This window comes from Glycine max, chromosome 9, assembly GCF_000004515.6.
Source record: "Glycine max cultivar Williams 82 chromosome 9, Glycine_max_v4.0, whole genome shotgun sequence".
Taxonomy (NCBI): Eukaryota; Viridiplantae; Streptophyta; class Magnoliopsida; order Fabales; family Fabaceae; genus Glycine; species Glycine max.
In genome coordinates, this window is record NC_038245.2 from 34,733,051 (window position 1) to 34,760,229 (window position 27,179).

The window sequence follows — 27,179 nt, forward strand, 5'->3', positions numbered from 1 at the left end:
CAGTGTTCTATTTCTGGATGGCCTGTGCCTTTTTGCGCACATCCTGCAAAAATAAAACAATAATCTTTCAAATTGCTAGAATGAAGTATAACAAGTTAATGTTTTTTTAAAAACAACTTAAATGGCAAGGAACATACCTCCCAAGAAGGGTCTCTGCGAGTCTGGCAAAATTGGACCCATTTTTCCTTGCTTATGTCCTATTTCTCACAGACAGTGTCGTTCACACCGTCTTGATCGGCTGCAAGGGCTCATTTCCTCGTGAGGTTGCCTCTATCTCTCGCCCATAGTCTAAAGTAACTTCCTTTTCGTCCTACTGTCAGAAGCCTCTGGGATTTCAAATTCCGCCTGACAACATCAAATAAGGTTTATTTGTTACAATAATGTATTTTTTGGCTATTAATTAAACAACATCAAATAAGAAAAGAAAAATACCTGAATATCCTCCCAAAGCAAGTCCTTCTGAGCAGTAGGGACCTCTTTCCAGTTCTCGCAGGTGATGTCCATCTTATCACGCGCCACAATCCCCAAATATATTCTTAATTTCTTCCTTTGGGGACCATCGGCCTTATCGGTAGCAGGATCAACATGGACCACTGGTCTCTCAGCACTAGGTGATCTAGTAGACAATGATCGTAGACGTTGTTGGATCGAGTGGCCTCAGAATAATTAAGAAGGGGGGTTGAATTAATTATTCCTAAACCTTTACTAATTAAAAAATTACTCTTCTAAGGCTTTTACTAAATTGTTAAGAGAATCAGGAGTGGAAGAGAATCTTAACAGAAAGTAAAAGCGGAAATTAAATGCACAGCGAAAATTAAAAGAGTAGGGAAGAAAGAAACAAACACACAAGAGTTTTTATACTGGTTCGGCAACAACCCGTGCCTACATCCAGTCCCCAAGCAACCTGCGGTCCTTGAGATTTCTTTCAACCTTGTAAAAATCCTTTTACAAGCAAAGATCCACAAGGGATGTACCCTCCCTTGTTCTCTTTGAACCTAGTGGATGTACCCTCCACTAGAACTGATCCACAAGAGATGTACCCTCTCTTGTTTTCAGTCAAACCCAAGTAGATGTACCCTCTACTTGTACCACAAAGGATGTACCCTCTACTTGTACCACAAATGATGTACCCTCCAATGTGTTGAGACAAAGATCTCAGGCTGTTAAACCTTTGATACTTTGTGAATGAGGATACAAAAGAATTCTCAGGCGGTTAGTCCTTTGAACACTTTTGTATTAGGGAAAGGGAAGAATCAAAAGAATTCTCAGACTGTGTCGTTTTGAATTCTTTGACAAGGGAGAAGGGAGACACAAAAGAATTCAGGCGGTTAGTCCTTTGTTCTTTTGGAAAAAGGAGAAGAGAGACACAAAAAGAATTCAGGCGGTTAGTCCTTGGCGAATTCTTTTTGGCAAAGGGAGAAGGGAATGAAAAAATGAATGGCACAAGTTTTCAAGGTTTGGAAAACCAGAAAACTTCAGAAAGCTTTTGGTACAAAGAAGAAGAAGAAGTTCAAAGAGATTCAAGGCTTGTAAAGGATTGTAATGAAAAGATTGGAAAAGTATTCAAGATTGAATGAATGAAATCAATTGAAAATGCAAAAACAAAGCCTTGCTTTTATAGACTCTCCATGTCTGGTCAAGAAGACCATTCAGAAGAGTTATAACTTTTAGAAAAACTTAAAACCAATTTGAAAAAGTCAAAAAACCTTTTGAAGAGTTACATCTTTTGATTTATTCAGAAACAGTCACTGGTAATCGATTACCAAATTAGTGTAATCGATTACACAAGGCTTTTAAGTGAAAGGATGTGACTCTTCACATTTGAATTTGAATTTCAACATTCAAGGGCACTGGTAATCGATTACCAAAACATTGTAATCGATTACAGCCTTTTGAAAATAATTGGAACGTTGTAAATTCAGTTTGAAAACTTTTTCAAACTCACTTTGCTACTGGTAATTGATTACACCAATATGGTAATCGATTACCAGAGAGTAAAAACTCTTTGGTAAAGGTTTTGTCAAAAACTCATGTGCTATTCAAAGTTTTGAAAAAAAACTTTTTAATACTTATATTGATTGAGTATTTTCTTCATTCTTGAATCTTGAGTCTTGAATCTTGATCTTGATTCTTGATTCTAGGCATTCGTCTTTGAGTCTTGAATTCTTGTTGATTCTTGAACTCTTGAATTGTTCTTGATTCTCTTGAGTTGTTCTTTGATAGATATTTAAGCTTTTTGTCATCACCTTTGTCATCATCATTGTTATCATCAAAACACCTTTGAATTACCTGTGATTCACCATGAAGCTTTGCTTCTATAGACGTGAGGCTTTGCGTGTCCGCTTCACGGTAGACGGCAAAGCCGATGCGTCGGAAGGAGCAGGAGGTGGAGGAGGGGAGGCAAGTGGAGAAGCCATGATCCTGTGTGTGTGTGTGTGTGTGTGTGTGTGTGTGTGTGTGTGTGTGTGTGTGTGTATGTGTGTGTGTGTGTGTGTGTGTGTGTGTGTGTGTGTGTGTGTGGTGTGTGTGTGTGTGTGTGTGTGTGTGTGCTTTCAAAAAAGGATAAATCAAAAGAGGATAAGTCATAAGTGATTTACTAGTGGTTTTTAATTGTGATTCAAAACAGGATAAGATGTAATAGTAGTGAAAATGACTAAGGAGACTTGTATGCATACAATATACATTGATAAACTATAAAAATTTCAGAATAACAGCTATCTGGTATTCACAACTCTAATTCTGTCAAGAGAGAGGAATTAAATCATTCATATTGCCTGCCTGCAACTTGGAATTCAACTGAATTGCATATCCTATTTTAAGGATAAGAGGATAAGAGTGAGGTGCTTTTTAATTGTGGTTCCGTAAGAATCAGTGGAACCTCAAAATGGCTCGATATTGGTGTTTGGAGATGATGTCAACAGCTACATAGGTGTAGGATAATCTTTGTTAGCAATTGAGGTTTTTGTTTATCTGCTTCTATATATATATAAACATTTTGTTTTGCTTTAGGCGGCCTTATTGGTTTTTCTGATTAATTGGTTTAAAGGACATGCGTATCAGACTTTGAAATCTGATCTTTTTCCTTTGTCATGCTAAAATCCAGGGTCCTATCATTTTTAATGAATTCACTCTTGTTATAAAAATAAATTAATCAATTAGGTTTGCTGTTATAGTACTGGACCATTAATTAGTCCAGAATTTAGTTTGTGCAGGAACTTCAACACCTAAGGAGTGAGCGAGACCGCATTGAGAATGAAATGCATCATTTGAACGAGTCTCTCAGGTTAGTCTACAATTTTTCAGATTAAAGAATGCAGATGAAGATACCAAGCAGAAGTTAAATTCGAAACTTGATAAACCCATTCTCATTTTCAGGTTAGGCCTTTTAGGCCCATTCTCATTTTCTCATGTCATGCATAGAAGTCTAATTAGAATTTTTGAAAGCTGAACTCTGCTACTGTGTGCTTTGTTTTGCACCCCTTCTCTTTTTTGGGGGGCATATATGGTTGTTGGTGAATAGTGATAGTAACATTTCAAGGTTAAGGGGACCAGATTGATGATATAGTTGCTGTGAAGGTCCAAACTGGAGAATCTAGCAGGCCCAAAAGGAATGAGGTAGCACCATAGAAATTGACTGATTATGTGTCTTACAAGTAGATATATTATTGAGTTGGTTCTAGAAGGAATTGGTTAGAATTCTAATAGGAAGGATGTAGATATTATTATGTATGGACAGCATAGGCAAATGGTTATATATTCTTGTAAATGCATTTTATCAATCAATGAGAATTAAGTCCATTTCTATCTAATTTGATTTCTTCTTTAGGGGGCCTATTCTATCCTCAAATTCAAAATCCATTACACATCATGGCGTTCACCCAAAATATCCATAAAAGGAAGCTTAATTAATATGTTGATGTTGTCTTTCAATTTGCATAATCAACAGTGTTGCTTCTACTCAACCCAGATGTTATGATCTGCTTGAGTATAAGTAGATCACTAAAGAAGGGGGCAAAAAAGGTCCTAGGCTCCTCCTAGCATTTTATTTTCTAGGAAATGGCAAAGAAGTATATCAAGCAATTAGGAGTAGCTTGCTTGACATATAACCTTAGAATGTAATTTTCAAGCCAATTTGGAGAAGTATATCAAGCAACTTCTCCAAATTAGGGTTTGGCAGCAATTGTTGGCAAGAACCATTGTGCACACACGATTCTTGGCACACCAGAATTTATGGCTCCAGAGTTATACGATGAAGACTACACAGAATTGGTGGACATATACTCATTTGGGATGTGTGTGTTAGAGATGGTGGCAGTAGAGATTCCTTATAGTGAATGTGACAATGTTGCTAAGATATACAAGGTGTCTTCTGGAGTTAGACATGCTGCCTTGAACAAGGTCAAAGATCCTGAGGTTAAGGCTTTCATTGAGAAGTGCCTTGCTCAGCCAAGGGCTAGGCCTTCTGCAGCTGAGCTTCTCAGAGATCCTTTCTTTGATGAGATTGTTGATGATGATGATGAAAATTATGATTGTTCTTGTTCATATCAATAAAATAATATTTCTTACAGTGTTGGTTTTTTAATTTGATTCACCTACCTTTTCAGTATACAATGTCAATTTGGGCAACCTAGAACTGTGAAAATTAAATTGTTTTTATTTTCCGTTTGGCGAGTTGTGAAATTGGATAAGATTTGGTTGATGAATATGGGGGTTACCAGGGGAGGGCTTGATTAGGGTTGGTGTCAATTTGTACATAGCAAATTTTACTGACATGTTGTGCAGCAAACATTGAATGATGATTTGATTTGGCAATATATGTTAAAAAAAGTATATTAGATGTAATCAGCAATCAATGGATGCGTGATGGAATATAAATACTATATCTTGAAAAATAAAAATAGTATTAAAGTCTCTTAAATGTATTCTTAGAAAGGAAATTTTATAAAAAAAAAGTAAAATTGTCCCATTTTAGAAGAACCTGATTCTAAAAAGGATATGGGTTAACGATTTCATCCAAGTATAAAATATAGTTTTTAAAAACTATTTGTATCTTCATCCTTCAAAATCATATCCTTTATATGTACTTTTTATTTTATCATTTTGTATTGTACAAGATTTATTAATCTTTTTATATAAGTATATTTAAATAAACTCTAAATTACTATCCTTAAAGAATGTTTGAATATCAAAAGAATATTTGAGTGATAATATTTGAACACTCTTTAATTTTAAACATTTCATTAATATTTTTCATTTTTATCTCTCACTTAGTGTCACAACATATTATATATCATACATATTTTTGTTTCTTTTTTTTTCTTTCTCTTTAGGGTTGAATTTTGGGTGTTCAAATATCTTTTTTACTTATGGAAATGGGATATTGGAAGAAATCAAAAGCAATGTGAGAATGAAAAGGGTTTTATCGTTTGATTCGAGGGCAAAGGAAAAAAGTGAAGTCAAGGATTTGAATGCAATTTAAGCATGTTTGGAGGCCAGCCTACATATAATAACTACAACAAGCAAAATGAGTTGTTCATATTTTAAAAATTGGTCCAACGGCTATTGGATTAAAGCTAAGCTTAATGATGAAGAGAAGTAGGCGTGAACTAAAGGGTATTTAGACTTGTAACGTGCAACCCCACTCATTTTTGTTTGGAAATTATTGTAGTGACCCGTTGGGTGTACCACATCTTTAAGGTATGCCAAATTGAAATCCAATGAGGGCAGGAGGGGTATTATAAACATCGTTTTCTACATCTACCAGGCACCAAATCCAATGCATGTTAAATACACTCAATACTTTGACTATCCCAACCCACTAGAATATAGATTAAAGGCAAATTGGGAAACTTGCAATATACAAATATGACTAAATTTTTCATATTTTATTATAAAACTGATGAATCATGCCTGATTTCACTCCCTCTTGAGTAAACCACCCATAAATAACAAGACAAAGTTATAAATAAATTTTGCAATAGGTCAAGATATAATTTTAAACAATCAAAAAAAAGTGTAGTTGTCACTTACTTGCTTTCGTGAGCTCTCTCTCTCCAGAAAACAATTGATGAGATCCACTTAATACAAAATGATGAAATGGCATAAGTTCCATTTTCAAAGGTTTCATCAAATATATGCATGTTTTCATTAATGCAATTAGTAAACCAATCATATATGATTGCTTTGAGTACACTCAATTTAGTAAACATTACAAAAAACAATTGTATGACTTATGTAAATGAATGTAGCAAAATCAAATATATAAATAGAAAATTACATTAGACGATGTTAATTAATTCTCCTTCATCATGATCATTACGGTTAGCATGAACGTCATCAGCTTCTTCTTCTCCGACAACGTTGGGAGTTATTTGTGTGGACAAAGAACTAACATAGGTGTCCATGTATGCATCATCATCTTCTACATTAACACCAATTGTTTTGCCCTGTAGAACCACGAACCACCTTTCATCACAAGGGTCTTGCACATAAAATACTTGTCTAGCTTGTTCTGTCATGATGAAAGGATCATTGTGGTAACCAAGTTTCTTTAGGTCTACCAACGTAAATCCTATATCATCGGTGCACACACCAGTGTTGCTGTCAACCCATTTACATTTAAAAACACATACAGTAAATTTCACATAGTTAAGCTCCCAAATTTTATCAATGAACCCAAAGTAAGGGATGGAAGCTACACAGGGATTGGCGTCATTCACACTTGCGAAGTGTTGAGATTCAGCCCTTAGGGTGACCCCGATGTTCTGCATTGTACTTTTGTCATCTTGTGCTTTTGTGTAAAATGAATACTTGTTTATGTTGTATCCTTGCCAAGTTAACATTTCTTTTAGGCCCATCTGCTAGCTTTCTTAATGTTTCTGAAGCATTCTCATCTGCAAAGATTGTATCTTTAAACCAATCACAGAAAGTCTTGTTATGTTTTTTCAACACCCAATTCTTTGACATTTTTGGTTTATTCTGTTTGACTAAAGCTTCATGCTTAAGTATGTATGGAAAAACTTCATTACTGTTGTTCAAGACATACAAGTGAGCTTGTAACAAATCTTCTACACTTGGAGTAATCACATGCAGTCCTCTTGAACCCTTACCACCCACTTTGTCATCATGCCGAGACTCAGGAAGGCCAACAGGTTTAGCCTTCTCAATGTATTCTGAACAAAATTCAATGGCTTCTTCTGCAATGTACCTCTCAACAATAGATGCTTCTGGACAATATAGATTCTTTGTATACCCTTTTAAGATCTTCATGTATCGCTCAACCGGGTAAATCCACCGTAGATAAAGAGGACCACAACATTTGATTTCTCTGACCAGATGCACAATCAAGTGAATCATGATGTCAAAGAAAGCAGGGGGAAAATACATCTCCAACTGGCACAGTATAATTGCGGCCTCATTTTCCAGCTCATCAAACTTGACAGGATCAATGACTTTGCTACATATAGCATGGAAGAAAAAGCATAGGCAAGTTATGGCTAACCTGACTTTGTTTGGCAAGATGTCTCGTATAGCCACGGCTAACAATTGTTGCATGAGCACATGACAATCGTGAGACTTTAACCCTGCAAGCTTAAGCTCCTTCAACTGCATAAGGCTCTTAATATTTGAAGAGTATCCTTGTGGAACCTTCACCCGACAAAGACACTGACAAAAACTTATCTTCTCCTTTTTGGACAAAGTATGGCAAGCTGGGGGCAAGTAAATTTTCTTCCCATCAGACCTTGGATGCAACTGTGATCGTATTCCCATATCAGCTAGATCTTGACGGGTATTCAAGCCATCCTTCATCTTGCCTTGAATGTTAAGGAGCGTCCCAATCACACTGTCACAAACATTTTTCTCCACATGCATAACATCAATACAATGTCTAACGTATAGATCAGACCAGTACGAAAGATCAAAGAAAATGGACCTCTTCTTCCATATGCAACTCTTACTTTTATCCTTCTTTTGGGTCTTTCCAAATACAGTATTCAGATGTTGAACCCACTGATATACCTGCTCACCAGTCAATGGCATCGGCGCAATGTCATGCTCTTGACTTCCATTAAAAGCTTTTTTCAGTCGTTTGTAAGGATGATTGGGTGTTAGAAAACGGTGATGCCTACTATAGACTGTTTTTCTTCCATGTTTTAGTTGTATGCAGCTTGTGTTTTCTTCACAGATGGGGCATGCATGATGACCCTTAACACTGTAACCGCTGAGATTCCCATATGCTGGAAAGTCATTAATGATACAAAAAAGCATTGCACGTATTTCAAACATCTCCTTGCAAAACGCATCAAACACTACAATCCCCTCGTCCCACAACTTTCTCAGGTCTTCAACCAACGGACTTAGATAAACATCAATGTCATTTCCTGGCTGTCTTGGGCCTGATATCATCATAGACAACATCATGTATTTTTGCTTCATGCACAACCAAAGAGGCAAATTGTAAATTACTAGCAGAACTGGCCATGAACTGTGTTGAGTGCTTAAGGTGCCATATGGATTCATTCCATCACTGGCTAGTCCAAGTCTAAGATTTTATTGCTCATTCCCGAAATTTGGGTACAAACCATCAATCTTCTTCCACTGCGAGCAATCAGCCGGATGACGGACCATTCCATCAGAAATCCTTCCAATTGCATGCCATGTAAGGTCTTTTGCGTCGTCATCGTTAGCAAAAAGACACTTAAACCTTGAAATGATTGGAAGATACCACAAAACCTTCGCTGGAGGGCCCTTCTTTGAGTTTTCATCAGAACTGCTTTCCCCTTCATCCTTCACTTTGTACCGTGAAGTCCCACAAATAGGGCCTTTGGACATTTCTTGGAATTCATGCCTGTACAGTATGCAATCATTGGGGCAAGCATGAATCTTCTGATACTCTATACCCATCGGACACAATATATTTTTTGCCTTATAGTAAGTTTTAGGCAACGTGTTTTCCTCTGGAAGCAGATTGTGCACTACCTCAAGCAGTGAGGTGAAACTTTTGTCACTCCACCCATACATGGCCTTCACATTAACCAGACTTAACACCGCAGACAACAGGGTTAAGGAAATTCTTGCACCCCGTATACAAAGGCTTCTTTGAATCACTCTGCTATCCTTCATACACAGGGGCATGTGCTTGCTGGAAAGACTCTTGTCCAAAGTCACGAATCATGTCCTCCAAGCGATTTCCCATTTCTACATCAAACGGTTCACATTGGGACCCATTCTGCATGTTTGTCACTTCACCATGCCATATCTACGTCGTGTAATTCTTCTTAATCCCATCACACAATAGATGGTCTCGTATGTCGTCCAGTAGTTGTCGTCTTCCATTCAAACAGTTGATGCAAGGACAATAATATTTTCCTTCTTCATTCGGTCGACCTCTTTCTGAAGCAAATTACAAGAACTGTTCGACGCCATCCTCATATTCAGGGCTCATGCGACTTTCATTCATCCAACTACGATCCATCTAAGCAATTCCATGCATGAAAATCTCACTTTTTTATTTATAGGTCTGGCCCTATCCCATTTAGGAAGATTGTCTTTTATGTTAGCTTCAAACGTCAAGGTTAGCATTATTTTGAAAATTTTGACTAAATTTCGACAACATTTCGCATTGGTCTCCAAGTACACGACATGACATCGGTGAAATGAATTTCCCGATAATCAAGTATGCACCCAGAGAACAACTTGAAATGCATTGAACCGAAATTTCATCAAATTAATCAAAATAATAATAACCTTAACGAATGAATCTAACATAAAAAATCAGTCTCCCTAAATTGTCCAAACGGACAATTCAAGACTAAATACAATGACTAATGCAAATTGTCCGCAAGAATCATTGCATTCAGTCTCAAATGGGAATCTAAGGTTCACTCAGCATGAACAACAGTTGTTTATATAGCTAATTACATTGATGACGTACAAGAACATACAAAATCTAAATTTCAATTACAGACAAATATCGACATCAACAATTCTTTATGTAACTAATTTCAAATTCTGGGTTTGGAGGGTGCTTATGCTTTATTATTGTAGTTGGGTATGTGACAACCAAGAAGGATTAGGTGCTGAGTACACCAGCCAACCCACTACTTACGAAACCAGTAGACCTGACCTCTTGAGTGGACCTCATGTGCTAGCAAAGGTGACTAAACTCTGCCTTTCAATTTTTAGATGAGGGTGTCTGTGTGTGTGTATCAGGAGGGTGTGTCTATTTGTGATGAGGGTGTGTGTGTTTGTCATGAGGGTGTGTGTGTGTGTATCAAGAGGGTGTGTCTATCTGTGATGAGGGTGTGTGTGTGTGTGTGTCATCAGCGTGTGTGTGTGTCTATGATGAGTGTCTATGTGTGTCATGAGGGGGTGTGTGTGATGAGTGTATGTGTGTGTATCATCAGCGTGTGTGTGTATGATGAGTGTCTGTGTGTGTCATGAGGGTGTGTGTGTGATGAGTGTATGTGTGTATCATCAGCGTGTGTGTGTGTCTGTGTGATGAGGGTGTGTGTGTGTGTCTTTGTGTTAGGTCAGGGTGTGTGTGTGTTTGTCATAAGGGTGTCTGTGTGTGTGTGTGTCATGAGGGTGTGTGTGTGTGTCAACTTAACCAGAGATTAATTAAATATAAAACAAGGGATAAATTTTATAGAGGCTGGCAATATGGTTTATAAATATGATTGCCTTCATCAAGAACTGAGAAGTAATCAATCACACTCATATTCATAGTCGTATTTGGTTATTCTTCCTTTGAGTCAGTCAATATTCACTACTATAGCTTTATAAATTTTCATATGATATGTAACACTAAGGGATTTTAATTGCCATGACTATATGCAGTTGGGCAATTATTGCCACCATACAACTTTATTTGTGGCTAAGAGATTTCAAAATCATCAGCAGAGCAAACCATACAAAGTATACATATGAATCACAGACCAAAAAGTGTAGCAAACAAACCTCACTATCTGCAAGATTACGTCAAGGAAGTCCAGCCAAGACAATGATTACGTGGCAAGAGGATATTGGCTCTAGAAGATTATCTTATATGCTATTTTGTAATTCTGTTACAATCAAATCCAAGGGCAATCAGTTAAGTTATTCAAAATGAACTGAGCTCGGTTGTAGAACTTACAAGCTGTTGGAAAATATGATGAAGGAAGCTTTAGTTCAGTTCTACAAATTCAGCTGCTGCAAAGAGATAATAAGTAAGCATTTTGACAAGAATTTATACCTACTTAGTAATATGAAGACTAGAGAAAAGAAAAATGAAAAGGGAATTCTAATGCAAACTATGAACAATGTATAGATGTCATGCCATGACTCGTAATTTATCGAACTGGGATGAAACAGTATGAATTGAAAACATGCAGCCAAGATCAAACATTGTATTAGATTAGAGAGCCAACTAAAAGAAGAAAAAGGAAATTGTTCGACAACCAAACTCACAAAAGTATGTCACAACAACAAGAAACTACACAAAACAGCACACAAATCTATCTAAAGAAGAATGATAAAAGATAAATTTAAATTGAATTATAAATAATTATGACAACATTAGCTCATGATAATACTTTGAGAAGAATTTCCAAAGGGAAATACGAGTTTAGATTTGGAAAATAAGAGTAAAAAAAATAATATTTTTAAGCAAAAATTGAAACCGAAGGAACCCTAGAGAGGTGGTGGAGAAAGCTGGACTTTTCAGGGGAACAAACACAGACCCTTTGTGTTTTGTGTTGTGTGTGTGACAGTGTATCTCTCTCTCTCTCTCTCCTCTGCTCTGTTCAGATAGATAGGAATAGGTAGAATTTAGATTAGATATGATGGGAGGGTTGGTGTAGGTGTAGGTGTAACTGTGACAAGAGAATAATGCAATGTTGTAGGTAATGTGACATGAGCAATGGGAACAAGAGAAAAAGTGTTAGATTTTAGATTGATAATAGAAAGTGCATAACAAAATAGTAAAAAAACTGAAAAATAGCATCTAAAAATGAACTGCCTATAGATTTTTGATTCTGAAAACTAATTTGTACTTTCAATTGCTTGAGCAAGTTGAATCTAAAAACAACTTTTGTTATGTAGTACTACATTGAATTTGTGTGTGTAATATGTGGAGAACATAATTGATCCCTAAACTTTAGGGATTGAAATCAGCTAACATAGGAAACAATCAACTTTAGGGGTATGAGAGTCGGAATGATTAGGCATTTTAGTAATCATTTTGCAAGAGGATCAAATGGATGCTTAGATGCATCAATTTGATGGGTTGGCAAGGGGTAGGGGGATTGAAGTAGAATGTTGGATGTTGGTATGCATGGCATGCTGTGGTCAAAGCTATTTGGATTGCTAGAAATGGTATGATTTTTAAAGATCATAATTTATAGGGTCACGAAATCCTTGAACAAATGAAGGTCAACAGGTGGAAGTGGCTAAAGCTAGGCTAAGACTAAATGATTTTTTATTCTCTCTGACTGGATGATGAATCCAGTTGAGTGTATTCGGAAAACATCTAGGTGAAGCCGTGGTACTTGTTGGAGATGGGTGTTGTTGTGCAATTTTGTGTAAATGTTGGTGTGTTTTTCTACTAGTGACAGGTGTGGAGGTTGTGGTGTGTTGTTTGTTGTTGCTGCAGAGAGTGCTTTTTCGGCTATTATGGTGGGGTTGTAGAGTTTGTCACTGTAGGAGAATGGAGGGGTGATGAAGGTTGGTGAATGGAACAATATTTTTCTTGCCTTTTCTCGTTGGAGCAAGCATTGTGATGTTGGGAGGTTGGTGTAAGGTGGAGGGTAGCTAGTAGGTTCTCCTTTGCTTGTTCATGGGATCAGTTCCTTTAAACTCTTGGTCTTGATTATTCTATCATGCAAGTTCCCTTTTTTAGTAGTTGAGGGATGAATAATTATGAAGTTATTTGGTAAAAATGACACATTGTTTAATCTAATCTTTAATAAATAAGATTTTTCATGCTGGTGAAGTGTCATTCTGTCAGACATGCATGGTGGTGAAGTGTCATTCGCCGACTGGTAGATTTTTCATGGTGGTGAAGTGTCATTCTGTCAGACATGCATGGCATATGTGTAAGTGTAGGACCTCATCAGCACAACCTGGAGACCTACCTAGGTGTGGATCTATAGTGTCAGCACCTATTCTAAAATCTAATTAACTTACTCTTGGCCTTTTTCTATGTACTGTAATTATTACAGAATTACTATATTACATAGAAAATTACAATGCACCACCTAAGCTAAAATAATTAACCATGTGGGACTAAGATTCTTTCTGTCTATTTGCATTATAAAATTCTTAATACTGTTTGTTAGATTACTCTTAAATTGGGAAGTTAGTATAGGTTATATGTTGCAGTTAACAAGTATTTGGAATCAGTCCAAGAAGAGATTTAACTTGTTTATTTTAGAGAGTACGTTTGAGTAATTGAATATTATGGAGAAACTTGACACGCTAACAACATAACTGCAGCCATTTTAAACCATTGGCTCATTGTTTATCTCAGAAAAATAAAATAAATTTTGTTCTGTTTTGTTGCTGAGTGATCGATCTCCCCCCATTAAGCATCAAGCATGTTTAAAGCTAGTTTATAATTTAAATTTTTTGGTTTTACCTAATTTCAAATTAAGATACTTTCATGAAAGACAAAGTGTGTCATTTAGATTTCTCTTTCTTCTATTATGCCGATAAGTCAAAGACAAAAGATAATTTTAAAAAACAGCTAGAAGATATGGATCTATGATTATTTGATCTGCTAACAATCACTACTACCACAAACAATTTCTCGTTGAATAACAAGATTGGACAAGGTGGTTTTGGACCTGTATATAAGGTAATTCAATAACTGTGAACCTATTAAAAAAAGAAATGTGAACCTAACAGATAAATAACTAGAGTCCACAGTCAAATTAATGTTATAGAAAGCATCTGCTCAAATGAATGCAATTACGCAGGGAAAATTAGCAGATGGCAAAGAAATTGTTGTCAAGAGACTTTCAAGCAGTTCTGGACAAGGAATAACTGAGTTTATGACAGAAGTTAAAGTAATTGCGAAGCTTCAACATCGAAATCTTGTAAAGCTTCTTGGCTGTTGCATTAGAGGACAAGAAAAAATACTAGTATATGAATACATGGTTAATGGCAGCCTTTACTCCTTTGTTTTTGGTATGTAATGTGAAGAATGCTTTGATTAGATGCACTAGTGTTATTTTTTTTAACTTCAGTCACATTTAATTTACCAGCTTATTAATCTTGATTAACTTATTTGCTTTGACAATAAAAAACAGACCAAATAAAAGGTAAATTTCTATCCTACACATCTTTTTTTTTTTAATTTTCCAGCCCCACAACCTGGCATGGTTTCATTTTCCTGAGCACAACACAATAGTGCCCTCATTTCTCAGACAAACCAAAACAACATAAGGAGTTGGCTTTATTATTTTGAAGAAGAGACAATATAAGGAAAGGTTTCACAGAATCAACAGTGAACACCGAACAATTGAGAGACGAGGTTCAAGACAAAGCAGAAGATGACATAATAGGACAAAATAAATTAAGAGTAGTACTGTGTTGTGAAAGGAATAGGGCAAAAAAAGAAGAAAAATGCTTGGTGGTGAGAACAAACAAGTGAATGAAGCAGAAGCCAATTTGAGAAATTATTAAAACCCAATTTGGTTACAAAGAAAAAATAAATAAACCCACCAAAGCAATCAATACAAAAACAGTAGGAAAAGAGAGATAGAGAGAGAGAGCACACAACATATAACACAACTCAACACAGTGACAGAGAGTAAAAGACACCTATTTATTTTAAATAACTCATCCACATTGCTTAAAGTTTTTTACTTCTTTCTATCAAATCAAAATGTAATGGCAAGGAGGTTGTCACCAATTTTGATCCCAGCATCTATGATAGTGAGCTTAATTCTGGTAATTAGGGAATGAATTAACTTTTTTGTATTCACTAATGTTCTAATCAAAGTTTGCATTTTATTATTTCATTCACCACTCATAATTTCTTAAATGAATTATTGGATGGCAGAATCCTCAATTGGTGTAGCAGCAGATCACAATTTGGATTAAAATATTTTAAGGCTTCGACACGATAATTATTCCCATAATATTGAAAACGATGTGCCTAAATAAACAAGAAAAATAAATAGCTGTGCCCCGTGCTATCCATGAAAAGTTTCAAAAAGAAAAAGTAAAATAAAACAAAATTTAAGTCAAAAAAGCTTAGTATATCTACTTAGTTCCTATGTACATTGACATTATAATTTACAAGCAGTTAAATTCATCACAGATTAAGGTTATAATGCTCATTTAAACCAAGATGCATCATGTGACCAACACATAGCAACGAAGGAAAATCATATCCCTAGGAATAACTACTTCACAGTAGCACATACACATACACATAACAAATACATTTTAAAAAATAAGTTATACCATTCATGTATAAAAGGCTGAAATAATGGAAAAAACAAGTATGTACCTCTTATTGCCTTTGCAGTCCGAGTTTGGCAACTAACTTAGGGCGAATACGAACCAAAGTCTCCACCTTCAATCCCTAAAAGTAAGTTAGCACAAAATATGGCATATTAGAATAGAAATTCAATTTGTACCAAAAACATAAAAATAGAAAAGTAATCAACAAAAGAATAGGAAAGTTATATGTCTCTCTCTCTCTCTCTAATAGTAGTACTAATTAATTTAAAACCCTTCTATGCCGTTGGCGGAAAGGATTACCAAAGTCTCTCTCTCTCTCTCTCTCTCTCTCTCTCTCTCTTGGCTAAAACCAAAACAACAACTTTTCTACTAAGCCAAATGTGGTCCATACACAACAGAAAGTTCCATTCTGGACGTTTCACGTAGTAGTATATTCAAATTTACTTCACACTTTTGTTTTTATCTTCTTCTAGTAATATTTTAAACACAATTTAATTAAACTAATCACACCATGCATATAAACAACCAGACCAAGCAAACCACAAGTAATCTGAACAAAAATTATTTTCTACAAATTTGAAATTCATGTAGTTTATCCAGAGACCAAATGTTAGCTGAATCTCTGAAGGTTTGCTTGCTGGGCTAGCTCAATCTCTAACTTATCCAGCTGCTGCCATTGTACATTTTGCCAAATTCACAAATCTAACCTGCCAATGACATTAATTAATGGCTAGTCAAGCATCCAAACTAGCAAAAATAAAAATCTTTGTAAAATAGAATCTCAAAAATAAAAATGTTTGTAAAATAGAATCTAAGTTGTCAATGACATTAATTAATGGCTACTCACAAATCTTTGTTTCGAGTGTAATTTGGGTACCAATGGATTAACATCATTTCACATTCACAACTATTTTATAGAAGTAAGATATAAAATAGAATCTCAAATGTAGAGATATATCCAACATGCTTAACAAATAAAAATCCATCAACACTCACACACACTATCTCTAGTATACATAAATTAAAATATATACATCATTGATATTGGAGAAATGATCATCACCTGATACAAAAAAAGAGGTTGGCTTCTTATCAAACCCAACAAAACCAATGAGCACTATAGTATCTTCTTTGTCTTTACAAGATCCTCAATTGCTGCCTTCTTATCAAACCCAACAAAACCACCAACAAACAGAAGTGGAAATGAGATGCCAAACCATAACAAAAGAAGCGCAAACATTGTTTAAAATGGCACAGCTCCAGAAGACCTCTGGGTTAAATTAGAGCATTTAGCACAAACAATACAGCAAAGGCAGTGGCAGGAAATATAAAGGTTGTGCCAAATGATATTTTCTTACTATAACAACATAATCTTCACCACAAGACCTCTGAGTTTGAATGTCTCTTAAGAGCCATGAATAGATAATTAGAAGCCTAAAAACTTATAAATGAATCCTTTATTCAAAAATCTTAATGTCATATGTGATACCTCTGCTCAGTTGATTGACTATGAAATCTTAAGAGCCATGAATAGACAATATATGTCTGCTCACTTCTTGAGAAATGACTATTTTATTGATACTTTTAAGAGGTAATGTGATATGTTTTCTTGCAGGATTAACTTATAACCACACAAGTGTTATGTTCATAAATATACCAAGCATATCCAAGTTGCAATGGCATCCATTTACTGTTACTTCTAATAATAATTTGGAGCCAAAAAACCTAAGTGTTAAGTTGTTATTAAAGGTGAAGGAACTTGGAGCAAGAAGCTCTATCAACTTCTTTAAACTCCTTCCCCAATGCAAGCACAATGGCCGCCTTGATAGCATCCAAAATAACTTTCTCAAACATAAATATGTACGTATCCACAAATGTTTAAGAGAGATAAACATTACACAACATAGAGAAAATGATTCAAAACTTATAGAATATCACAAGTTTCCAATGGAATAATGAACTCACAAACCCACTCCAGGAGCTAAGACTGCGTCTAAAACCTATGAAACAACTAACTGACGAACACACCTGAACTATTAATACCAGTCAAGATACATTATTCAACATGCAAAACTTATTATTTACCTTAGGGTTGCACTGTGCCACGAACAATGACGATGATGGTGAACACCACGGTGAGCTGGTGAACACCAATGACGATGATGGCGGACACCACGGTGAGCTGGCGGACACCAATGATGACTATGGCAAACTTTAGTGGTTCGGGTTTTCGAAGAGAGCGTAGGGAAGACAAACTCACGAGAGGAGAAAGAGATTTCAACGAGCGCGGGGAGAAAACCAGGGGTTGTGTTTTTAATTTAACTCAAAATATAACATCGATTTTTCTAACAAAACCGATGTTAATATATAATTATTAACATCGATTTTATCAAAAAACCGATGTTAACCATATCTCGTTAACATCGGTTTTATAAAATCAATGTTAACTACGTCATGTTAACATCGGTTTTTTAAAAACCGATGTTAATAAATTGGTGTTTATTACAAAGTATGCAACCGCATTTGTGTTAACATCGATTTTTAAAAAAACTGATGTTAGCAGTTACATGTTAACATCGGTTTTTAAAAAAAACCGATGTTAATTAACTAATCTTAATTATAAGTATGTCACCGCCCTTCTGTTAACATCGATTTTTCCAAAAATCGATGCTAACACGACGATGTTAAATATATATTTTTTTGTAGTGCAAGAAAAAGAATAGATTGGTGCACAATTCATGCACTCGAGATGAACACCACGTCATCACCTTACATTACTATAAAATCTTTTTAACTATTTCATGTTTTTAAAAAAATAATTAGTTTAATTAATTACATTAAATATATTAATTATTTATATTATTATTTTAAAATTATTTTTTATGTCTCTATTCACATAAATTTCTCATTAGTGTTTGAATATATAATAATTTAATAAGAATATATAGAAAAAAATAATTAATACATCTAAAAATTAAAAAAAAAATTATAAAAAACAAATAAAATTGTAAAGAATCTTATAATTAAAGGGGAAAAGAGTATAAAATAACTCATTAGCCACCTTAAGTAAATATTTTAAGTACACATTGATACTGACTTGTTCAACCTCACGTATAAATGACTCATATCTATCCTAGCATAGAAGAACTAAGTATTTGGAGGTTGCACATTTTGGTAGTTATATATTTGGATGTCTATAAGTTATCTCATATATTGTGGCTTTTCATATGATCAGCATATTTGCAGTGCATTTGAAAACTTAGACCACAATATTGATCATAGTCATAAGACTTGATTGTTTCGTTTTTGTAGACACTTAGATGATTATATAAAGCGTTTTGAGAAGAAAAAGAAAATTCTCTATCACATCCCTCACATTAATTTCGACATCGCCGATAATACGCTAGCAAATAAAAAAAATTAAATAAAGTTTTTGATGGGAAGAAAAAAAATGTTTAGTGATACATGCTTTAGGGCTTGTTTGTTCTTTAAAAAAAGTAATTTTCAAAAAAACGATTTATTTTTAAAAGATTCTTATATTAATAGAAGCTAATTTGTGTTAGTTACTATTATTAAAAAAACACTTTTTTAGATAAAAGTGTTTTTTAATTTGTTTGCATATGACAATCTAAAAGTGTTTATTTTATGTACAAAATTACAATAAATCCCTCTAAAGTAACATGTTTGTTTACAAAATGCACTTTTTGTATATTAAAATTTTAAAATGGATCACAATAAAATATCCAATTATAATAAAACATTTTTATATTAAATAAATATATTTAAAAAAAAAACACTTCATAAACAACTAAACAAAATGCACAAGGAAACCTATGATATATTTTTTATCGGTAAGAATTAAATATGGTACCAAAAGATTTATAATATTTATACACTCTACTCAATCAATTGAGCTAGACCTCCTTAATAAAAACTTATTATATGCTTGCTATAAACATAAGAAATATGATAAAATACACTTAAACCTACTTGATGAAAATTAATGAAAATAGACTAAACTCATAATGGAAGTCTAACGAAAAAGGAAGGAGAAAACCGAGAATAGGAAGAAGAATGGATCAGGGTCACGTAACCCGCAAGGCAATTAAGGCAAGTGTCTTAGGCCTTCAATCTTTTTTTTTCGTGAATAGACATTGATTATGTTTATTCTTAAATAATTTTATGTCAACATATATAAAGACGTTTTGTATTATTTCAATTCAGACATCAATCAATATGCAACATGTTTATTAAAAATATCACGAATATCACTCATTAATTAATAAATAACTAAAAAAATGTGCAGTTTGTATTGGCCTATTAGTTTTTTTTTTTTAATTTATGGAAAGGCCTATTGATTGACCACATTAAATAATACAGTAATTAAAACTAATAATTGAATATGGTCTTTTAAAGATAAGTTTATCATTTTTTAAGATAATTTAATCAAAGCTAATAATAATTTTATTATTGGGATTTAATTTGAACAATTTTTACAATATGAAACTGTTTTTTTTATTTATTTTGCATCCAAAAAATCTAAAATTTTAGGTGAAGATAAATTGAAAAATATTGTGTTAATCTTAATTTACATGTAACAGTTATAACAGCCAGAAGAAAATCTTTAAAATTAGAATTACTAAAAATTTATTTAAAGTCAACAATCTTACAAAATAGATTAAATAAATTAGCAACTTATCTATTAATTATTATGAAATATTAGAATTAATTGATGATCACCTCAAATTTTTTTGTCTTAAGACCTTTTATTCTTTAGGCACGGCCCCGGAATGGATGAATGTGATGTGAGTATAACATAAGAAAGAAGGAAGGACATCGTCGTTCCAAGGTTTTTATAAGAATATTTTTGTCCAAATTTTTAGCCTGTGTTTTCCAATCTCATTTCTCTCCCCCACTGCATCTGATTATATTTTGACTAGTACTTCAATTTATTTATTTCTATTAGTAGCATCTGATAATATTTAAAGAAGTTCAAATAACTTTTATTGGGGTATTTTATCCAAACACCATTCTTTTATAAGTGATTTTTTTTCATAAGAAAATATTTTTCATGATACACTGCCCTTGTTTCCGTCAAATGCATATAATTACTAACTATTTTTCTTTTTTAATTTTATTCTATTCATTCGTATGATTCATGCAATCCCTCTTCATAACAAATTAGCAGCACTAAAGAAAAGCACAATGATTTTTTTTAACCCTAAATATCGCTCAACGGAAAATTAAAGATTAATTCTTCAAAATACTGAGACTCTTTCAAGAGTTTTACTTATAACTAAATTTTCATCCACAATATTTAAAATAGAGAACTTGTCTAAGGAGATAAAGTCTTATTCCCCTTAAAATGACAAGATGGTAAAATATCATCTGTTATAACAATATTATAACAATATTATAACAAAATATACGTTTTTTCCTTCTTCATATCATTTTCTACATCCAAATAAACATCTCATAAAATTACACAAGTCCAGGAACATCTCATAATATTACACAAGTCCAGGAACATCTCATAATATTACACATATCAAGGGCAACTTTGGGTTGCCAATACAGATTCTCCTTGGAAACTTGTATAAATCCAGCAATACATTTATAACTAACTGAAAAGCTCTCCGACTTCCTTCTTCATTATTCCTTTAATCTGTGTGAAAATTAAAACAATCATAGTTACATGTCAATGACTATTGATTTTTTTTACATTACTAATGGATAATCAAACAAAAATAAAATACTTAGAAAGAACGTGAGGAGAATGATACCTGCTTTGCTGAAAGCCCAATATCCTTCAAATCATCCAGCTGTTAATTAAAAGTTGGTTCACAATCACAAAATTTTCAGCAAATGTATAAACACATTTAACCGGTAAAAAATAATTGATAAAGGAAAAATTATAGTGTGAAAATTTACTAAGAATGGGGACATACACTCTTGAAAGGTTCTGGAGATTCTTCTCGGAGTTCAAGTATGAAGGTAGCTCTCTTCTCTCCAATTCCCTGTAGGAAAAAGTTCAATTAGTTATAATCCAAGGCACACTAGAAAAAAATATCATCTTAACATTTGAAAAGTAGAAGTATTCCTGACCTTCAATTTTTTTAATTCCTCCCTGTTCATATTTAGAACATAAAATAACAAAAGATAAACCGATGAGTTTCTCATAGTAGGCATAAAATGCTGACTCATTTAAAGGCAATAATATATTCTCTATGACAACCACATGTTTACTTACTTGTTAGCTGTATTTAAAAACCTGAGGTATTCTTGAACAAGAGAACTCTGCAGTTCAAATAAATTGCAAGTTAAAAACAATAAAGGACACACTAAAATATAATCATTTGGCAATATTTTGAATGGATCTTACCTTCATTCCAGAACCTCGCATGCTGAATGTCTCCCAGGGACTTTTGGCATTCATTGCATCCAATCTGTTAATGCTCATGTTTTGTTCAATTGTAGGAGTTTTTGGTTCAACAATATCAAGTGGAATGGGCTCCTTTTCTGGTATCTGCATGCATGATGGGGTTGAAGAATATAGCATTTTAAGACTATTAGAAAGATCCCGCAACTGAGAACTGATAGGTGGTGAACTAATAGTAGCCGATGAATGATCTCCAATTGCCCTTGAATTGTTGTTCTCCTTGTTCATGCTATGGTCTGTAAATGACAAAAAAGAAAAAATCAATGTAGTTGTGTATCATTCGATCAGTCAAGCAATCCCTCGAAAGTCATCACAATTAACGAACCTTCCTGAACTATTTTTGACAATGCTTCAGAGTAATTACTAGCATAAGGATCCTTTTGATGATCCTCTTCATCCACCAAAATGCCCTACATAAACAAACAAGCAGGTACATTATTAGGTGTCTTCTGTACTTAAGTCAAAACATTCTGGTATCGACCATGCTAACGTTTTTGTACCAAGAAGGTTTTGATAGGTTTTAAAAATGTCTAACTGAAAAAAGAAAAAAGGAAGATGTGATAGCATTGATAAAATTACTTCATCAGCAAGGGGATTAAGTTCCACTTCAATGTTAGCATTCAAAGATGAATCATCCTGTATAGAGTCATCCTGCATATGTTTCCCGTTCTCACTAGCTTTTGAAAATGAGTCATCCTGCATAAAACATTTGTCAATCTCCTATGAAACAAGATGTCTGGGGAAAAAATTGAAAACATTCTTTTTGTGAACGTTTTGTTAATGCTAGGGATTTAAGGTAAATTATTTATTACCTTTTCCATTCCAAAGTTGATTACAACATGATTTCCAGTGTTCTTTTCCACTCCAGAGTTGAGTATGACATCATTTCCAGTCTCTGACAATGAATTGTCCTGCGTTTGATACCAACTGATGCATTGAGCTTCCTAATTTGTTTGTCAACAACAGCACAAGAAAATAAAATATGAAAGATGTATCACCAATAAAGGCTTTGATGCTTGAGTAACATGAGCAATAGCAATTTCCAGCAAAAAAAACAAATCCATTAATGACACTTCACATAGTTACAAATGAATAGTTCTATACACTCCACACCTCAAAAATGTCCTAATTTATATCAATAAGAAATAAATTTCTAATCTACATACTTGTTCTTGCCAACCCCTCCTCCTTTGAGCCAAACAAAAAAAAAAATTGTTCCTTCTCATGTGTTTTAGAAAAAAATAAAAACAATATAAAATATTTAGAAAAGAAGAAAGTCTAATAATACCTTCTCAGCTTTAGTAGCAGAGTTGCTGGCTTCATCAAACAATTTCCTATAATAAGAAAAAGTCAATATCCACAATTTGATAAAAATACAAATAACAAAACCTAATAATATACGTACAGAATCCCAGTACAAACCTTCCTTTTATCGCAGACTTCTTTGCAACAACAACTTTTTTATCAAGTAATTTAGAAGAACCATATAATTTCTTTGCTGTTCCTGAAACACTTTTAGGTATCTGGTTCTTATGAGAATTCACCATTTGTTTTGCTGAACTTGCACTTATCTTGGTAGAATCTAAAGATGCCCGATGAATCCAATGACACGATCGTGATGCCAAGCTAACCATGTAAATAGTGTCTTGGCAAAATGATGGGTTCTAAATTCACAATACAGAAAAGACCAAAATCAAAGTTAAATTACTGACACACAATGAGGAAAGAAAACTTAAACTAACCAGTCATAATTACCAAGCATGAAATTAACAAAATTTTGCTAGTCCCCCTCAAGGAATCCTGCAGCATGCGTGTAATTTTGCTTTCCCGATAGGCAACACGACTTTCATTTGTACTCAAAGCATGACAAACATTCAATAAGGCATAAATTGACTTGTTAATTTTGTTAGTCTCAGCAAGGCAGGAGACATCACTACTTTTCTTTCTAGCATCTTCATAAGCTGAAAAAGTACAACACTGTTAGTCAAATTTTAAATGTCTACATGAGCCACAAAAATAAAGATTATTTAACATCTTTCACTTGAGCAAAGATTATTACATGCCAAGTCAACAAAATTCACTTTGCTGAGAAGACTTCCATTATGGGAAAAGACATGCACGATTAATCCCATGTGGCTTCTATGAACACGTTCACAGCCTCCTTTTTTGGGAGCTCCCTTCAGTGCAAAACATGCAGAGGAGTACAAATTCTGAAATTCCTCAATGGATTTCACAGGAACCTGCAGACAAAAGCACAATGCAAAGCCCCCATTTTACTTTTCTACTCTCCAACTTTGAAATCTCCATTTTCTCTAGTCTAAAAAACTGAGCAGCTGAAATAGTCAAAAGGATTTCTACCTGAGTTAGTCCTTTAAACTGAATTCTGCTACGATCTTCAAAAACCAAAATTGGTGGCTTCTCTGGATTTAATAAATCCATGGGTCGCTCCTGATGATCAACCTCATAGAAAGAAACAGCTATGGATTTCCCATTTTGCTCAGTCACTGAAAGAAACTCAGTGATAGCAAGCACTGCCAAACCTGGTCTCTCAGCAGAGCCCTTGAACAGCCAAGGAGTAATTGTTAGCATAAAAATACAATTTCACAGAAATCACCAATCAAAATTCTTCATAAACACTCCCCTGATCCCCAATCAAAAAAAAAAAGAAGAAAAGAAAACTAACATAATGACTAAGTGAGTCAAACCTGAATTATGTGCGTCTTTCCACTACCCCTAGCACCATGTGCAATAACAGTGCAGTTATGACCATCAAAAGCTGCAGACACAAGAGGCTTCACCTCCCTTGAATATATCAATTCATTATCTTCATCTTCCTTATAGCAATAGTCCACCAAATACCGACTACACAGCAAAGATCAAATCAAATGAGTGCCGATTCCACTTTCATCAAATCAAACCCACAAGAAAATTATTCATAATAATTTGAAAAGAAAGAAAGAAAATTCAACTTTCCAAACGTAAGAGACCTTAAAATTTCAAGATTATAAATGTAAATCCGTTTTTTATTTTTATTTTTTTTATATATTTCATCTAAAAAGATGTATTACTATTACTATTCATCTATATTCATGAAAACTCTAATTCTCCAAACATTACACTATTCAATAACCATAAACCTTTAGGGTATGCATTACTAATCAGCTATGGTTCACGAAAACTCTAATTCTCCAAACATTAGACAATTCAAGAACCACAAACCCTAAGATTTAGGGGATATGATATTATTCAGCTATGGCTCATGAAAACTAATTATGGAAAGTCCAAACCTTACACAATTCAAGAACCACAAACCCTCAAGATTCAGGGAAGTATCTATCCAGCTATGACTCATGAAAACTCTAATTCTCCAAACATTACACAATTCAAGAATCACAAACCCTCAAGATCTAGGGGTTGTATTACTAACTAGTAATGAAAACTCTAATTCTCCAAACCTTGGCTTACACAATTCAAGAACCACAAACCCTCAAGACTTATGGGAAGTATTACTATTCACTAGTCAGCTATGACTCGTGAAAACTCTATCCAAACCTTAAACAATTCAAGCACCACAAACCCTCAAAGACTTAGGGGAAGTACTCTATTTATCTAAACATCACACAATTCAAGAACCACAAACCCTCAAGATTTAGGGGGAACTATTACTATTCAGCTTACCCAAACATTACACTATTCAAAAACCGAAAACCCTCAAAACTCAGAATTCAATCAATTTATTTCCACTTTCAACAAAATTCACCAAGCCAAAACTGCAAAACTCAAAAGCACTACAATAACAATACCTGGAAGATTGATCTCCGAAGGAAATGGTGACATCATCCAAATTTTCGCGGTTCACCGAAACCCACTCCACCGCTCTCGAAGCGGAAGGTTCGGAATTAGCCTCGGGACCCACCGAAAACCCGCGAATCCTGGCGACGACCCGAACCTTGCGACTCGCGCGATCGAATTGCTTTGAATCCATCGAAGAGAAAGTGAAAGAATCTAAAAATTGAGAGAGAGGAAATAAAGAGTGTTTTGATTTCGAAGAGTGAGGAGAGAACGCAGAGAAATGAAATAAAAAGAAGAAGTGGAAGCAGAATAGGAAGTAGCCGTTGGAAATTAGACAAATATTTCAAAATCTTATCTTTCTCTCTCTATATCTAACGCTCCACATATAAGGACTCTTTAGTCTTTTCCAATACTACAACATCTTCTCGGGCACGCTTTGTAGTAACTAAGCCATTAAGCTGTGCGTTTTGGTGTGGATATTAACTATGGTGTGTTTTTGTTTTGGATTTTTGTAAAAAATAAATATTTTGATTTTTATAAAATATATCATTTTCTTTGTAAGGAAGATTTTGTAACGATTAAAAGCTAAATATGCTAATGTCAGTAATGTGTATAATCCCAATGACTAGAATAACAGTTTAATTTTTTTTAACAAAGTTTATTTTTTTTATGTATTGTTAATATAAAGGTTTATCATTTGGCAACTAATAAAATTATCTCATATACAATTTATAAAATAATTATTATAAAAATTAATAAATTTATTATAGATTATAATTTTTATGATTGAATTAAATTGTTAGTGTAAAATAATTATCAACTAAGTAAAAACTATTATTAGAATGACTTTTTAAGATATGTATATATATGCTAAACTTGTATATATAATATTATCTAATTTTTTTAACTCTATCAATACGTTCTAATTAAATTCTTATAAAATTTGAGTGTTAGTTTTGCTTTTATCAAATCAAAGAATAATATATTTCAACATAGTAGTAAATATTTTTATTATCAGTTAATTAATATTTTTTATGAAATATATGTTTTCATATTAATCAATAATATCTTTATTTTTTTATAATTTATAATTTCCTGTGTTAAACGGGTTCGAGAATATCATTGAGTTATAATGTGTTTGGTATGACGACTTCTAGCATGCCACAGTTGAACAAGTCTTACACGGTGCCACAATTTTCCTGCACCATTGGATATAATACTAAAGTAATAAATGGTTAATGTTTTTTAATGGAATTTTGAAAAGCATATATTTTTTAAAAGGACTACATGTGGAAAAGAAAAATGCATTTTTTAACTTCCAAGTTCCAACCTTTTACTGCTCTAACTTTTAGATCATGTTCACAACCTCCCCAGTCCCCATTTTTTCATTTCACCGCTCAAATAGAACAAAGTGGCAACTTCATCCATGAAAATATGACACGACTACTAACGGCAACACATTAAAGCAACCTTAGCCAGATCCATAGACATAAAAACA

General features: G+C 33.9%; 1 protein-coding gene and 1 long non-coding RNA gene across 3 annotated transcripts; both read right to left on the minus strand.

The window, feature by feature from the left end:
* Positions 1 to 137: 137 nt before the first annotated feature.
* Positions 138 to 12,860, minus strand: LOC102662563 (uncharacterized). The gene is made up of 5 exons (XR_001382737.3): positions 11,135 to 12,860; positions 10,960 to 11,063; positions 6,031 to 6,077; positions 433 to 616; positions 138 to 345 (listed from the first exon to the last, which is right to left on the minus strand). It is a non-coding gene; the product is annotated as an uncharacterized lncRNA (long non-coding RNA).
* Positions 12,861 to 20,866: 8,006 nt separating this feature from the next.
* Positions 20,867 to 26,007, minus strand: LOC100779826 (kinesin-like protein KIN-10C). Of its 2 annotated transcripts, none has more exons than XM_006587231.4 (16): positions 25,693 to 26,007; positions 24,595 to 24,751; positions 24,248 to 24,448; positions 23,949 to 24,129; positions 23,645 to 23,850; positions 23,312 to 23,553; positions 23,178 to 23,223; positions 22,702 to 22,800; positions 22,469 to 22,585; positions 22,215 to 22,299; positions 21,833 to 22,125; positions 21,701 to 21,747; positions 21,556 to 21,577; positions 21,399 to 21,467; positions 21,234 to 21,272; positions 20,867 to 21,115 (listed from the first exon to the last, which is right to left on the minus strand). In XM_006587231.4, exons 1-16 carry the CDS (start codon positions 25,872 to 25,874, stop codon positions 21,071 to 21,073), a joined length of 2,031 nt encoding a protein of 676 aa, XP_006587294.1. In that variant the 5' UTR covers positions 25,875 to 26,007; the 3' UTR covers positions 20,867 to 21,070. The 2 variants fall into 2 exon arrangements, with proteins under 2 accessions (XP_006587294.1, XP_003533180.1); XM_003533132.5 differs by having other exon boundaries at positions 22,702 to 22,833.
* Between the last annotated feature and the right edge of the window lie 1,172 nt (positions 26,008 to 27,179).